Source organism: Arvicanthis niloticus, chromosome 27, assembly GCF_011762505.2.
Source record: "Arvicanthis niloticus isolate mArvNil1 chromosome 27, mArvNil1.pat.X, whole genome shotgun sequence".
NCBI classification, from domain to species: Eukaryota; Metazoa; Chordata; class Mammalia; order Rodentia; family Muridae; genus Arvicanthis; species Arvicanthis niloticus.
In genome coordinates this window covers 22,786,258-22,802,366 of record NC_133435.1, presented here as the reverse complement: position 1 = coordinate 22,802,366, position 16,109 = coordinate 22,786,258, and the positions used below count along the sequence as shown (strand labels likewise).

At 43.9% G+C, this 16,109-nt stretch overlaps 1 protein-coding gene across 33 annotated transcripts in view; it reads right to left on the bottom strand.

Moving 5' to 3' along the window:
• The window catches only part of Sec31a (SEC31 homolog A, COPII component), a 50,837-nt gene that overhangs the window by 2,522 nt on the left and 32,206 nt on the right, over positions 1 to 16,109 (bottom strand). For 6 of the 33 annotated variants that reach the window (XM_076926388.1, XM_076926378.1, XM_076926389.1 and 3 more), the window contains 7 exons: positions 15,595 to 15,768; positions 14,704 to 14,877; positions 10,973 to 11,096; positions 8,988 to 9,326; positions 3,784 to 3,842; positions 2,444 to 2,707; positions 106 to 225 (listed from right to left, as the gene is read on the bottom strand). In XM_076926388.1, coding sequence (XP_076782503.1) covers positions 106 to 225; positions 2,444 to 2,707; positions 3,784 to 3,842; positions 8,988 to 9,326; positions 10,973 to 11,096; positions 14,704 to 14,877; positions 15,595 to 15,768 — 1,254 coding nt within the window. Of the gene's footprint in view, positions 1 to 105; positions 226 to 2,443; positions 2,708 to 3,783; positions 3,843 to 5,089; positions 5,129 to 8,987; positions 9,327 to 10,972; positions 11,097 to 11,730; positions 11,824 to 14,703; positions 14,878 to 15,594; positions 15,769 to 16,109 lie in introns of all 33 variants that reach the window. The other 27 variants (XM_076926395.1, XM_076926366.1, XM_076926370.1 and 24 more) reach the window with 10 other exon arrangements.

Below are 16,109 nucleotides of genomic sequence, written 5' to 3'. Positions count from 1 at the left end.
TGGGAATGAAACCCAGGTTCTCTGCAGCTGTAACAGTGTTGAACAAACTCCCCAGCCCCAGGTTCTATTTGTACTGAAGTGAACTATGAGAAGAAGAACACATACAGGGTCTGTAGCTGAGGAGAGGCAGCGCTGGATGAGATCCTCAAACGTAGTCTTTAGAATGAGGTGCTCGTATGGAATAGGTTTCTTGGTAATTTTTTCTGTTGGCAGAGCCTGCACGTGCTGAAAGAATTAATGTTATAAAAACAATGAGAAATGGCCAGAAAGTGCTTTAATATACAAAGTTCTGATTCTATGAGATGAGAACCAACTGCCTTAGAAGCAGATCTGTTAAAATAAAATGAAGGTTTAACATGTGAACTCAGGGGCTTGTGAAGAAATGGGTAAGAGGCCAGTAGGAGGCACTAGGGCTCCTTGGACAGCTTTGGTCTGTATACACTAAGGGCTGGGGTCCTAGCTAAGTGGCAGAATGCTTGTCCAATAACCGTGAGGTCCAGGGATCAATTCCTGCATTACACACACACACACACACACACACACACACACACACACACACACACTTGTCCCTCACTTGTATTTATCCTGGTATTCTGCTATGCTTTCACTCCCTTTACAGTTTTTTTTTTTTTTTTTTTTTTTTTTTTTGAGACGTTTTGCAGTAACACCCAGGCTAGCTTGAAAACATGGGGATTCTCCTACCTTAATCTCCAAAGTGCTACAATTGTGGGCCACACCTGACTACTCTTTTACTTTTCTTAAAGGGTATTGATTACATAAAACCTATGAGATGACTCCAAGAAGACTGAGGGGACCGTGACACAGCTCAGTGACAGCAAAGGACAGGCACACAGGGACTCTTCTCTCCTGCACTTTTCCTCATCCGTCAATTCTTTTACTCACTCAAAAAAATACCAGGCAAGTATGCACCAGAGCTAGCTACGAACCGGTGAGCCAACATAAAAATGACCTCGGTCCTAAAATGGTTCACAGGCCACTGGGAAAGATGCAAAGCTTAAAACTGGCAAGACCTGTGACCATGTACCTACAGTAGGTTGATGCTTAGCCCCCACACCCCACCTGCACAGATATAGCACATGTGCAGTCTGGCCTTCATGTGGGTTCCAAACAACTGGAATGAGGGCTGTCCCTAAAGCTATTGCCTGTGTGTGGGATCTGTTCCCCTAGCTTGGCTGTTTGGTCTGGCCTCAGTGGGAGAAGAGCCTAACCCTGCAGAGACTTTATATGCCAGGGTTGGGGGATACCTAGGTGAGGGGGCACTCCACTCTCTCAGACGGAAGAGGGAGGGGCAGGGACTGTGGGGAGGAGGACTGGAAAGCAGACAGAGATCGGGATGTAAAGAGAACAAATAAAAATGAATAAATTCTTTAAAAAGTTGATGCTTATGGGAACTCAAAGACACTGTAACTCAAATACATAAGATGAACCTGGCTAACCACTTAAGTAAGGAGAGAAAAACATTCTAGACAAAAGGAATAACATAGACAGGAAGGGCCACAGACCATACACTGGGACACAGGGAGGCCAGTGAGACTGGAGAGTGAGGACTCTGAGCGCAGGAGCTCTGGATGTGGTAACTGTTACCCATTCAGAACAGGAAGCCATAATGTTCTGGACAAACAGTGAGTAAGCCCAAACAGGTGCTAGAACTTGTAGTCCTGAAAGCGTCTTGAGGCAGGATGCCCTCAGCCACAGGCTGCATGGCTAAGACAGAGGCAGCAGAGCCAGCGTTTCCCAGGCAGGCTGCTTTGTTCCTCACAGTGACCACTGACCCCAGCTCTTTACACTCTTATGTTCTGGTCAAAACACGCTGTCCTTCTAAGGAGAGTAGGAAACCTGCAGAGTTTTCAACTTCTGGGACTCTGCCAACTAACTTTTTCTGTGAAAAGCACACACGAATGTGTCTATCTAGAGGTAAGGCTAACTTAGTTAAGTTTTTTAAGAAAGGATATCTCTGTGTAGCTCTGGCTGTTCTGGAATTCATTCTGTAGACCTTGGTGGCCCTGAACCTAGAGATCTGCCTGAAAACTGTGTGTATCCACACTCAGCTTAGCTTAGTAGGTATTTCAGTGCACACACTAAATGACATAACTCATAACATTTATACTTAGCATTTAAAAAAAAAACCTATAAAAACAGCTTTCGCTTAGCAGCCTCAAATATAGTGGTGACTTAGCCAATCTTAACTTGTGTACTAACTAGATGAAGAAAACACTGTAGTTACTGAGACATAGTAAACATACACTCCCAAAATAGGTAACTCTTGTCTAGGTTTACGTATAGCCATGCCATTAAAAAATAATATACATGTACCATCAGTCTCTTAAAATGGAGTTGCCATTTTGAAGCAAACACTGAAGAACTGTGTAAGTTCACACCAACCAAGCCGTTTCCCCATGCACTCCTACAGATCTACTGATACCTGGATGGTGTTTCCAATGGGCGCTCCTGGGGCCCCTTCAGTGTTGGGCTTGGAGAAAGACGGTGGCATGCCTGCTTGAGCAAGAGGCTGCTGTACACCATGGAAGGGCTGGCCGCTTGTGAGGTGTGGCTGCGGGAAGGAGGCGTGGCTTGACAGTGGCCCTGGAGCTGAAGGCTGCTGCTGCAGCACCTGAGACTGGGGATCACCCGAAGGGTTCATGATTGGTGATGTAATGGGAACAGGAGGCATGAAGTTCTCAGGCATCTTTTAAAAGATGAAAAAAAAGTTATAGCAGCAGAAGTAAGAAAAGGAAAAAAAAAAGCATCTCCTTAGCCAACAGAAGTAAAAGCCTGGGAGTACCCCATAGTTACAGTTCTTAGCAGAATGTTTCAAATGAAATTTTACGCAGAATTCCAGAGTAAAGCATCGAAGTAGACCTACTGTGCTAACTCAGGGTCATCCCCCTGTCTTCTCACAGACTCCTAATAACATACATTTCATCTACAGGAAGCAACGTATCATGCATGTGTACTCATGTGTGCATTTGCACACATTACATGACAACAAGATGTAATTCCACACAGATCACTAAGTAGCTGTTACTTGGCACTAAAAACAGCAGATGAAGTATCAGATTATTATTGGCTTTTTGTTGGGGTTTTCTTACTGACTTAATGTCTCCCAGTGTTCTGTTCTAGCCTCTATTCTTGGAGAATGAAATCACCAAGAATTTACAATATATATAGCTTCAGAAAAAAAATATATCATTTATATTCAATAGTTTGTAAAAAAAAATATTAACTTATAAATAATGTACAGGGCATTTCTTCATTTAATGTTATTTGTGACAGGGACAGCAAAATTGCTCAGTGGAAATTGCCAGCAAGCCCAAGAACCTGAGTTCAATCTCTGGGACTCACATGATGAAAGGAAAAACCAACTCTACAAGGTCTACAATGTCTCCTGTGGCACACTCATGAGTGTGTGGCTGGCACAGGCAAACACACACACACACAGAGGAAAAAAAATCAGAAACACTTTTTTTTAAAAAAAATTATTTCAAGGGGCTCGAGAGATGGCTGAGTGAAAAATTGCTTGCCTGTCTGCCTCATCCTCCCAGGCATGGGGACTACAGCTGAGTGTCACCCACAGCGCAGGTTACGGCTTTGATGATACTCTCTACCTTCCCTCCTTTTACCATGGAGCAGAAGAAAACTTGGTATGAAGCATTTTATATACATTAACTGGCAAGCTTTGCCCTTCAAGTCATTGGTTAAGTGTGGTGTGCTCCACGTGGTATAGACAAAGACATGCACTGGGTAGAGAGCTGCCTCCATTACCTTCTTCTTCTTCTGTACTCTGTTCAAAGCTGGAGGATCATTCCAACCATTCTGAGGACCTAGAACACAAGACATTTTCCTTCAGGGTCCTAAAAGTTCTCCTTAACTGTGAGGTAATTGCAACACAGGCTTTATCAATCGGCTGGGGTCACACAGGGTTTGCCTTAGGGCACGTATCCTGACAGCACTGCTATGTAAAGGGACTGTCCTAAGCTTTGGGCCTATGTCTAAACTGACAGCCAGCCTTCAAAGTCAGTTCTCCCTTCTCTCCTGAGAAAGGAAAAGTAGGTTGGCAGAGTGTGTTTCTGCAGAGCTGTCATATTCGACGGACAAAGAAAAATAAAGGAGGCAGCCCTCTACTGCCAAGAGAGCAACTCAACACACACGCCAGCACAGATGCTCAACATGGTTCTGTTGTTTAGAACAACTCAATGATGGAATGTTTGCCCAGAATGAGAGGCCTGGGTTCCATGCCCAGTAACACAGGACAAACACCAAAACAGCAACAGAGCCCAACTACAGAAGGACAATAGCAACTCTTATCATTTCCTGCCATATGAAACTATGATCAAATACAGTAAGCTTCCTCAGAAACTGAAAACCCACTATGCTGGCATCTCGGGGTAAGAAGGCATCAGTGGAGCCCCCTGTTGCAGTGCCAGCACACTACGTCACGTGCTGAAATCGGACAGCCTCCAACTTACAAGGTGATTGATTACTTTCCACCTCACCCTGGAAGCAGACGGCTGTTACAGCTCGGTGTGTACGTGAGCTTGTGAAGACACAAAGTGAGTAGCTGTTGGGACCCCCCACCCCCCCTTGCTTGCTGAGCTGATATGAATATTATATTACAACAAAATTGCTTGGCAAACCAAAGAAACCAAACAAGGTCAGCTCTTTCCCTAAACACTATGGACTTAGTTGCTTTGTTGTTCAACAGAACTTCCAACAAATTCACCATGAGACCGGCCGAACAGGGCTCTGAACAGTCAGGACTTGGTCCAAGCTACTGTGTCTGCTTAACAACTTCTTGAGCGTGCCACCACGCAGAGCGGTCACTGAAATGTCACCCAGCACCTCATGTCTGCAGCTGCACATCAGTGCTGTCGTGATGCTCACTACGGAAGCCGACATCCAAGCCTGAAAGCTGGGGGTCGTTATATACATTTAATCACTTGTAAAATTTGATTCAATTAATAAGCCAAATAAAAAATGATACTGATCACATGCATTATCGTTAATCTCATTCATTAGCTGTATTTAATGATTAAGTTATTTACTAAAGTATGTTTTACAACCAATTCACCTTCCAATAGAGATGCCTGGTCTTGAAAAGACTGATTTTCTGTAGACAAAATGTAAGAGTCACTTAGATGGTATTATGGAAGACATTCTAAAGTTATCACTTTATACTTTTTCTTCCCTGCTTAACAGGACCTAGAAAAAGCAAACTAACCTCAAAGGAACAAAACTTTACAATTTTTAAAAACTTACTTATTGACAGTCTCTAACTAGATAGCCTGGTCTGCTCTCAATGTAGACCAGGCTGCTCACTAAGTAGCGTAGGCTGACCTTAAACTCATGATCCCCCTGCCTTAGCTGGAATTACAGATATCCACTACCACATTTGTCCTAAAACTTACTTTTAAGTCAAGTCATGTGACATGTCTTCTATCCAATTAAGAAGGTCATTAGCTTTTCCCCCCTTTTGGTTTTGGTTTTGTTGTTGTTGTTAATTCCTTTAAGTTCTATCAAATGCGACTCTTAAAATGGCACTGTCCCCTCCTACTAGCTGTTCTCCTGAGAGAGGTTCCCCTTCATGTAAAACCCAGTGTTGCCCTGGTTCTCGTCCTGACAGACTCTCTGTGACAATGGAGCTCAGCACATCCCCAGGGCACATCTACCTACTTACACAACATGCCGACAAGTGTGTCATGTTGACATAATTCAAAACCGTGGACCTGAGCCAACTGAGAACCTGCTCAAGCAGAGTAATTCCTGAGGCTAAGGTAGGACCTAATGTTATCTTTCCATCGAGTTCTTAAGTGACAGCAGTGTTGCTGTCAAGCCTCCAGCTGTGGGGAAGAGTAAACAGTGACCACACACTGCCCACTGTCAGGCTCAGAAGCCTGGAAGCAGGTACAATCATCTGCACACACAGTCTCAGAAACCAACCAGCTTCAGTGGGCAAAGCAGGAGCCAAGAGACCTGCCCTGAGCTGTGAGCCCTCTGCCTCACCCTGCTCACAGATGGGGAAGGGACGCCAACCACTTCTCTAGCTTCCAAGCAGGCGCCTGGGCATGCTCTGCTCTCACCAAGCTGCAGCACAAGTAAGTGTGAGGAGCAGCTTTAACATGGTCCCTTAGTGACAGCACGGAGGTCCTAACAAAGTCAGACGCAGTTAGCAGTGAATCAGAATCAGAGGGGCACGGAGACTCCAGAGACAGTGAGTGGGTCAGCTGGCAAGCTCTAAGGCCATCATATTTTTGAAAGTGTTTTCTCTTGTAAACAAACACAAAGTAAACCAAGGACTGGAAAAGAAAAAACAGAGTCAAACAGCAGTCACTCATCCTAGACAGTGAAGCAGGGACCACTTTCTGTCACAAGGGACCTGCACTTCTGCCACTTCACCCCAGGACTGGGGGCAGCATGTGTCTTGCCTTTAATTCTGCCAATGTGTCCCAATCTGTCCCATGAGGAAACCTCCAGCTTACTCTCCTGAAAGTGCCACTTAGGCCATCCACTTAGCAGTCCAGGGTCTCTCACTAGACTCTCACTAGAAACTCCTTATCCTACTACATGGGGCTATTCAAAACTTGACACAGATACAAAATTTTATCTTCTAGGATTACTTGTTATTCCTTAGAAATACACTGTTCTTTTCAGTCTCTCTACTTCTTCAATAATTCCAATCACAGGTTCTCATTAACAACTGACTGAATAAATGTTTTGTTAACTGCAACATCCATTTCTATGAGCCTTTGCCATACAACCTCATATATTCACAGGAGGCTTAGAAATCTGTAAGATCTAACAGTAATTACCCACTGGTAAACTGGAATTTCTAAATCTCAAAAAAAAAAAAAAAAAAAAAAAAAAAAAACCATGATCCAAGACACATTACAATATAACAAACGTTCTAGTCTCAATTACGTAACTTCAACAAAACCTTTAGGAAATCCCAAATGAAAGCATGGTGAGGTAACAGTAACTACAATGACAGGAGGTTACATGCAGGAGGTGACCAGTCAGTGAGGCAAACACAGTGCATGCTGCACACCAGGGAATGTCAGTGTGGGTGCTCTTCCTAGTAGCCATTCTGCCTCTCAGCCAGCTCACAACTGCACAGCGGACATACCTCACGGCAAACGCACTTCTGCCTAAGGCAGAAAACAATGCTGTGCACTGTTTTATTTTCTGTGCAAATATTTATTTTCTATTAGAAAGTGACAAAAGCCTCCAGCAATGGTGCTGGGGCATTCTTGTAACCCCACCACTGAGAAGTTTCTATGCTGACACAAGAACTCCAACTCCCGGCACAGAACGAGCAGCAAGGATGCAGAGCCAGGTTAAACAGGAGAGCAATGTGTGAGCGCCAAGACTAAGAAGTTCTGTTTCTCAGGGTTGTGAGGACTGAAGGCAAGACATACAGCAAATGCCAGGTCATGCCCAAGGCATTTTAATAAAAGTGAGCTTCTCTTCTTCTTTCTGCACTGCTTAAGAGGGTGTTTCCTTGAGCCCACACTGTCTTCTACAGAAGAGTCCTCTCCAGCTGCTTAGAATGGTTGCTCCCCACGTTACAAGGGCAGCTTTGGAGCTCTAGGAGCTAGCACTCATTCTGTAACCATCACAGCACTAAGGTGTGTCTGTGGTACATTACTGAAATGTGTGTGGTAGGCTCTCTCCTTCTATGTAGTTTTCTCTTCCATGGTCAATATGTCTGCAGTTATTAAGTGGAATATTAAACATTTGTAAGCAATATCTGAGAAGTTGGATACACTCACTTCAAGACAAAGTACAAGCTGTCTGTTTGTCCAGAATGTCACTACTGTACGGACCACCCTTACCTCAGTGAACAAGGCCCCAGAGTGAAGACTGTCCTGATGCTGGCAAGTGGCTGCAGTCTGCTGTTTGAGTTCTTAGTTACTGTCAATCTCCTATCATCCTCAGTTAATAACCAGTTTATCACATATGGGGTTGGTAGTATACGGTATCAACATCTGCTGAGCTTCCACAGATAAAGCCAAGACAATGCTTGTAGTGTCTAATTTTTGCCTTTTGTATGTTAATATTACATATTATAAAATGAGGAAAGAGGTGCATTTATAATTCTGGGATCAATTACAAGATTTTAAAACTAGTAATATTTTAAAATATTTTATATCCATATTATTGTATTTATTTGAAAAAAATGCTTCTATCATGGGCTTATGATAAACTTTTATGAGTTAGATTTACTGCTTAGCATTTAAAGCAGAAAACCATAGAACAGACTCTCCCAGAAGAGCTTCAGGATCAGGGTTAAACGAGTCTTACTCCATCCTTTTGCCCCACTAGTTTGAACATCTATTATAATCTGAAGAGGGCACTGTCAACACCAACAAACCAGGGCCTTACTTTAAGTTTCCTTACTTTCTTACACTTCTTTACTTGTGTCTATGGAGATCAGAGGACAACTCCAGAAGCCACATCTTTCCTAGCAGCTTGTCAGACCTGCAGCAAGTGAACAACCTGCACTGAGGCGGCCTGCAAGAACACTGAGCACACTTCGGCTCACGTAAAGAAACGGGCTGGAGACACAGCCTAGCAGCAGAGCATTTCGATAGCACTTGAGGCCTACGTTCAAATCTCAGGATGCCCCACCTACCCCCTGCCCCACCCTCCAAAGTTCTGCACTTCACATAACAGTACCCACTAAATCTGATTCCAACTATCATTCGTCTTGCCAACTAATGTTCTACTTTTTAAAGTCAATGCAGCAGCAGGTTATACAGTCTTAGTATTCTGAAGTGCTAGTCTAAGGTTGTCTTCATTTAGTAGCTGATGTTCGTTATGGGAGGCTCACATTCATGCAAAAGTCTAGAATTTGTTATAAAACTCAACCGACAGATACTCAGTTCACAAACACTTGGAAATTATGCCCCTCCACCCACCCTTCTGCTCATCAAACAGGAGGCCCAAGCAAATCCCTTCCAAGCGCAGACCTGTTCTTTGGGACGCAGGCAGCTCACTGGCAGCAGGCGGTGTACCTGTTGTTCCAGGAGGCAGTGCATAAGCTGAAGATGATGGTGGAGCTCCTGGTCCGCCATGCTGGAAGGATGCTCCAGAGGAAGGGGGGGGAGGGAATGAAGAAGCAGAGCTGGAGGTAGGTGAGGAGGCTTGCTGTGCTGTGTACATCTGAGGCTGCCCAGAATAGGAAGCGACAGGAGAGATGTACGGGGTGTTAGGGTAAGCGTTAGAAGCAGGAGGAGCAACAGGCTGTTGAGGCTGATAAACTGCTGACCCCCCTGTTCCGAAGGAATACTGCTGGGCTGGCTGGTAAGCTACATCAAGGGAAGAAACAGAAATCTTTAATTAGTTACATATTTACTCACACAGAAGTAGGAAAAAAGTAATCACAACATAGGAAAATGGTTTTAATCATTCATCTTACAACAGTAAGACCAAAAGCTAGCACAGGAAACAACCTGGGTTCCATCTCCAGCACCTCAAAAATAAACAGAAAACAATAACAACACAAAGCCTTTGCATGCTACCTCTGAGAAACATGGACCATCAGATCCAGGAGCTGACAGGACTGCCTGTTCCTAAGACTGCCAAGACAGCTACGAGCCACCAGATGAAGCCATGAGGACGCGTGGACCCAGAGCTTTTCTGGAAAACCCTAGAGTCTGCTGGTAGCTCAAGACTTCAGCCTCCACCAGCAACCCTCCTGACAGAGGCTAACACTCTGCACAGGCAGGAAGGGGAGAGGGGCAGGGTGAGGCCCTGCAGTGTGCGCCTGGGGCATCTGCTACCCAGAAACTACACGGAGCACTGCATGAAATGTACATGTATACCAAGTATCCCTGCAGCCCAGAAAACCCTCATTTGGATCAGTAACGGTTACGGGCATCTTGTTTTCCTAATACCTGTTTAGGACCTTTGTTCTTAACTTTTAATAGTTGTTTAATCTTATAATTTCCCTGTGTTATTTAGGCTCTTGGTTTGAAGTTGTAAAACAGTAGTTTTTTGTGTTTTGTTTTGTTTCTTCTTTTGTGATAAGGTCACTTTACATAGCCCTGGTTGTCCTGAAACTATGTAGACAAGGCTGGACTCAAACTCACAAGAGCTCTGCCTACCTCTACCCTACTCCCCACCCCCACCCCAAGGGATTGGATTAAAGGCATGCATCCTCATGCCTGGCTGTACTTTTTATTTTTTTCAACTATAACTGCTCTCTTTGTCCAAGTCCACAGAACATACAAACCTAAGAGTGTACACATCAAGTCTGGGCTTTGGCACAGGACAATATCATCATTTGTTTGCTGCCACAAAACATATACTGCTGGAGAGCAGGATGCAGAGTCTGTGGGTGAGCATGTGGGTACCCTGTACTTTCTGTATGGTTGAGCATATGTGGGTGCCCTGTACTTTCTGCTCAATTTTTCTGTAAAGCTAAATTTATTCTTAAAAGTCTACACTAAATAAAGCTAACAATAATAAAATGGAAACCAACAATAAAAGAACAATAAATAAAATAATAAAAAGAGTAAATAAAACCACAAATGTCCCATGAACCAACTTGCCAAAACTGTGGTTTGTGTCATGTTGTCTGAAGAAAAAGAATATATACTGGCTAATTTCTGTATCTCTCTCTGTCTATACCAAACCACAAGATACATTATCTATTTTACAGGCCTTATACATGAGCCAGGAACAGAGGACACCAGTGTTCTGAACAGGATGGTACAGCAGCTACTTCCTAGCACAGACTCTGAACTCCCTCTCTCCATCTCTCGTGTATGTCTATTCCCCACTTCCCCTCTCTCCTGGCACTAGAAACTGAACTCTAAGCAAGCCCTCTAGCACTGAGCGACATCCTAGCGCCCTGATTTTATCTGTCAGAACCGACTTGACCATGGCTTAGTTGCCGCTCAGTAAATGACGGGAGGCATGCTACTGTGAGGCTCGCAGCTGCACTACTTACGCTGTGGCTGTGGATAAGGCGGTAGCTGGCTGTGCATATGGCCAGGGGATGCAGGCAGCGGGGCAGTGGCATTTGGAATAACATTGCCGTGCATTATGAAACCTGGAGGTGGAGGATTTTCTCCCTGGGAAATGAGAATAGAGTAAAAAGGAAGATTATATTTGGGATCAAGTGTCACCAAATAGCCTTGCAGTCTCTGAAATGGAATTGGTGTTTATTTTTTTAAATCCATTATATGAGAAAGCTGCATTTTGCCTATACTATCTTGCTCAGAACCCGTTCTGAGTGATCTAAAGGTCCAAACTGACTGCAGGGATCAGCAACAGCAATGGCCTCATAACAGGGTCGAGAACACTGTGGGAACACCAGAAGTTTCATCTCTACTAACTTCCATTTACTGGTCCGGACTCTGGAGATAAATAGCATAAGGGGACTTTTGGTTTTCTTCCATTTCTGCAATGCTTATAAGAAAGAGAAACACCTTCAGAAAATTCTATTTAAACCATTATTTGAACCGTGGTTGAGATTTTTCTAGCTCAAGTAAATTTAGAACTGCAGAAAAAGAGAAAGGATAAGAAAATAAATTGATAGCACTAAAAATTGCCACTTGTATCCCACAAGCAATAAAATGCACCGAGCAGGCAGGTGGATGCAGAGTAGGGACTGGAGAGGAATGAGGAAGGGAAAGCTATATAATCATCTATATAATCAGGTGATCGTTCTATATAGTGTTATATATAGTCAGGGAACAGATATACCTGTGTGTCAGAGGGAGAGGCTGCAGGTGGATGGCTGGGGAGGGCAGTGGGAGTTTTGTTACTCCAGGTAGTGACAGTAGGGGCAATTCTAACCTGAATTGAACAAAGAAATACCAATCACAGAAAATAAAAAATAAAAACGTTAAAAGAAGAAACAAACAACTCAAAAGGGCATAATAGCAAGATGCAAAGCAAAAAGTAAAAGCAGCAAGATTACATGTAGCAAAGCAATGGCTTCCAGGGCCACCAGGTTCCAAAAGGAAACACAACAAAACAGCTGGAGGGAGGCAGGAAAACAGTTGAAAACCTCAATCAGCAAAAGAACAAGCCCATTCGAGAGGGAATGAGGCAAGCTGCAGAGGTAGTTCAGTGGTTAAGAGCTGGCTACTCTTCCAGAGGACTGGGGTTCAATTCCCAACACCTATAGGATAGATCACAACTATCTGTGACTCCAGGCCCAGGGAATCTGGTGTACATGCAGGTAAAGCATTCATTAACACATACAAAATAAGTAAGTACATAAGTAAAAAATACAGAGTGAGTGGGAAGAGGTGCTTCGGTAGAGACAGAAGACACTCGGGAGCCTGAGTAACCCATTCCCGTGCTACCAACAATCAGCAACATGCTCCATGAGGCCATTCACGAGGCGGATGGTCTACTTCCCTCGGAAGACTCACAGTCATCCAGCCAAACCCCACAGGAGAGGAGGACTGCAGACTGCCCATCTGACCCCAGCCCTTACTAAAGGTGACTTTAAGGTCTACAGGACTCAGTGGTGATGGAGTTAAGACCGAGCTGGCCCTACTACACCATGCTGCCTATTCTCAAGTTGGGTCTAAAAAGTTTCCTAAAACTTTTGTTTTTAAAGATTTATTTATTTTTACTTATATCATGCATATGAGTTCACTGTCACTGTCTTCAGACACCAGAAGAGGGCACTAGATCCCATTACAGATGGTTGTGAGCCACTGTATGGTTGCTAGGAATTGAACTCAGACCTCTAGAAGAGCAGTCAGTGCTCTTAACTGCTGAGCCATCTCTCCAGCCCCTTCCTAAAACCATCAAAATTCTTTTTGGTATGCAAATCTTTCCAGAACTCCAGCATAGACATATGTACTTAAAATGACTTTCCTCCCCCTCCCCCTTCTGCTTTCAAACCCCACTTTAAAGCTCGACACCACCACCACCCTCCTCCACTACTTGATTTTCAGCAAGAAAATCCCTGATCATACGATGGAATTTACCTGCTTTTCTCAAAATACAAGATTGGTAAAAGTGAAACAACTGTGATTTTGTTAACTTTTACTTTGAGACTGGATCTCAATATGTAGCTCTGGTTGGCCTGGAATTTGCTGTGGACATGAGGCTGGCCTCGAACTCACAGAGATCCACCTGTGTCTGCCTCCCAAGTGAAAGGAAATCTTCAAGTGGTGCTTGAAGATTCTACTATGCCCAGCAAAATTCAACAGCTTTTAAAAGGCTTTCAGCATTTCTCAGAGAGAGAGAGAGAGAGAGAGAGAGAGAGAGAGAGAGAGAGAGAGAGAGAGAGAGGCCAAAGGCACAAAGAATAACTGCTCTCTTCTCCCGTGTAGAGCAAGCCCTGCTTTATTAGTACCTCAAGAACCATCTTAGTCTAAACACCAGCTGACTAAAAATTCTAACCAAAGTTTAGCCTTCAACCAGCTGGGCAGTGCAGAGATAACATCTCTGTGCCTTGAACCCCGAAAGGTCATGTGACATCCTACCTCTCGGTTGTCCTGGTCAACATTTCACCCCCATCTCCATGACAGGTTTTGTAAGTACAATGTCCATAAGGGGAGAGAAATTGTGTAGCTTGTTTACCAGGTCACTCCCTACAGCAAGACCAATGCTGGGCCCTCACAGAAGAGCTGCAGTAGGTACTTGCAAAATGAATGGTGGAAAAAAAAACAGAAACAGTGTTCTCCATAGCAAAGCTGTATCTGAGTTCTATCTGATCAACTCTGTTCCTGTTCAGTTCTGAATAAGGACTGATCCGAAGTACAAGAAAGAGAGTGTTAACCGATTCAGGTCTCTCATGATTTTAGATTTATTTTTCCTATAATGAAAAAAAAAAAAAAATCCTGTTGATGCTATCACCAATTTGTTCTATCTGAAACGTCAACTTCACTACCGGTCAAGACTATTCATACTTTATTTTTAAAAAGTATATTCCATTTAAGAATATGAAGGAAGGGGAGGGTGTGGTAGCACGCACTTCAACCCCAGCACTCTGGAGGCAGAGGCAAGCAGATCTCACTCATGAATTCAAGGCCATACTTGATGTACACACTAAGTTCCAGGCCATCGAGGGCTTACCTAGTAAGACTCTGTCAAAGAAAGGAAAGGAAAAAAAAAAGATTATCTGTTGATCTGTAAATACAGTTTCTAAGTGAAACTGTAAAAACCGATACAACCACATTTTATGGCATAAACACAAGATTAAATAAAACTAGTAATCCGATCCCAACTCGTCATGGCCTTTATTCTTTAAAATGTAAGTTGGTTCACTCAATGTTTGTCGTCTACTTACTCTTGACTGTGTGGCTACAGAGGACAAGATGAACTTACCCTGGTGATGGAAAAAAGAAAAGGCTCAGAAAAGGCCTTCTAAAAACGAGCCAAGTCCTTAATTCATTCTCACTGCTTTCCCTACACTCTTTGTTAAATGAGTCCAGTAGAATTAGAGAGCAGAGGTACATGTGTAAGGGAGGACTGACTGAGACTGAAGAAAGTCTCACTAGGGAGATTTAAAACTAATTTAAACCAAACAGAAACAACTGCATGAAAGAGGTGATTGAGAAGCAGGTCATAAACCCCGCTCAGGTCCAGTGAGTGCCAACTGCGAGACGATATACCCGTGTAGCTTCACTGCAATTTTACCAAGCACATTAAAACATCCATTTGGACAGACGCACACATGTGGTCCCACGTCACCTGGACCATATCACTCACATGGGGATAATATTGTTGAGTCTGAACTCTGGGCATCTGCGGGTGGCCAGCAACTGGTCCAGGCCTGCCCTTGGACAGCGGCTGCCTCTCATATGGACTCTTAGCTGATTCCTGTCCCGGCACAGACTTGCCTTGTGCTCTACAGAGTCTGTCACGCAGCTGCACGATATTTGGCTGTAGGAAGTGGAAGAAAGCAAAACTCAGAACTAATCCAGCTATACAGGAGCACATTAATTATTCTTGAAGGAATCGGATCTTTCAAGAGACCCCTTCGAAGTTCTTATGTCGAGTGTTCTAGAAAAGACACTGCTACTCATGAGTCAATATTACAGGCTGGCACCAAAGGACAGAAACACACAGTACAACTTGTCACTTCAGGGTCAGGGCTTTGACATATGGCACCTCTTGGTTAGGACACCAGTTCAATGCTTTCACTATACAGTGTCTTAAGATATTGTCTCAAAACAAGTAAAATATACGTAATTCTACATGATACTAAAAATACAGGGTTTGATTTCATGATTAGATGATCTAGAGGTCTAAATCAAAAGGTAGAAGGTCTTAGACACCAGTACAATGAGAGCAACTGGTCACAGTGGCACACATCCATAATCGCAGCCCTGGGAAGGTAGAGGCAGGAGGATCACAAGTTCAAGGCCACCCTCAGCTTCATAGTAAGTTCAAGACCAGCCTGAAAACATTAGATTCTTAAAAAAAAAAAAAATTTAAAAAGAAAAAAAAAAGTGAGTTGGGTATAATTCAGTACTAGGGTGGCGGAGGCAGGGTATCTCTAAATTTAAGGTTAGCCTGGTTTATAAAGTGAGCTCCAGGACAGCCAGGGACCTGTCTCAAAAACAAAATAAAACAATGATGAAGATGAACACTAGTTACCTGGTTGGTGTTGTCAGGCAGAAATGCCAAGGCTGCTGCAATGCTGCCCTGGGCTGCCAACAAGCTGGCATACTGACTCATCTTCTCGGCCAGAAGAGCCCCGACAGTGTTTGTGTCCATGGCTTGGGAGAGCTGCACAGCTTTGCGGAGGATGACAACTTTCTCAATCAGATCCTAAATCAGAAAAGCAAAGGAGGAGGAGACAATCAGAGACTCCAACACATACATCAAAGATGCAGGAGAGACGGTCACTAAGCTTCCCAAGTCTCCCGGAAGTACAGCGCCTATGCTCTCCCTACTTGAAGAGCACACAAGAGCTGAGCACCATCTGGATGACAACCAGCAGCAGGCCATGTTTCCTGCACCGACATCACTGCTATGAAGTCTCACGACACCTCCAAAGGGCTCACCACTTGCTCACGTTCAATTCCCTCCAAAAGCTGGCTCTACTGCGGACTGGTAGAACATGGACGAAGTGGGGCCCAGTGGGGGCCAATAAATAGGTCACTGAAGAT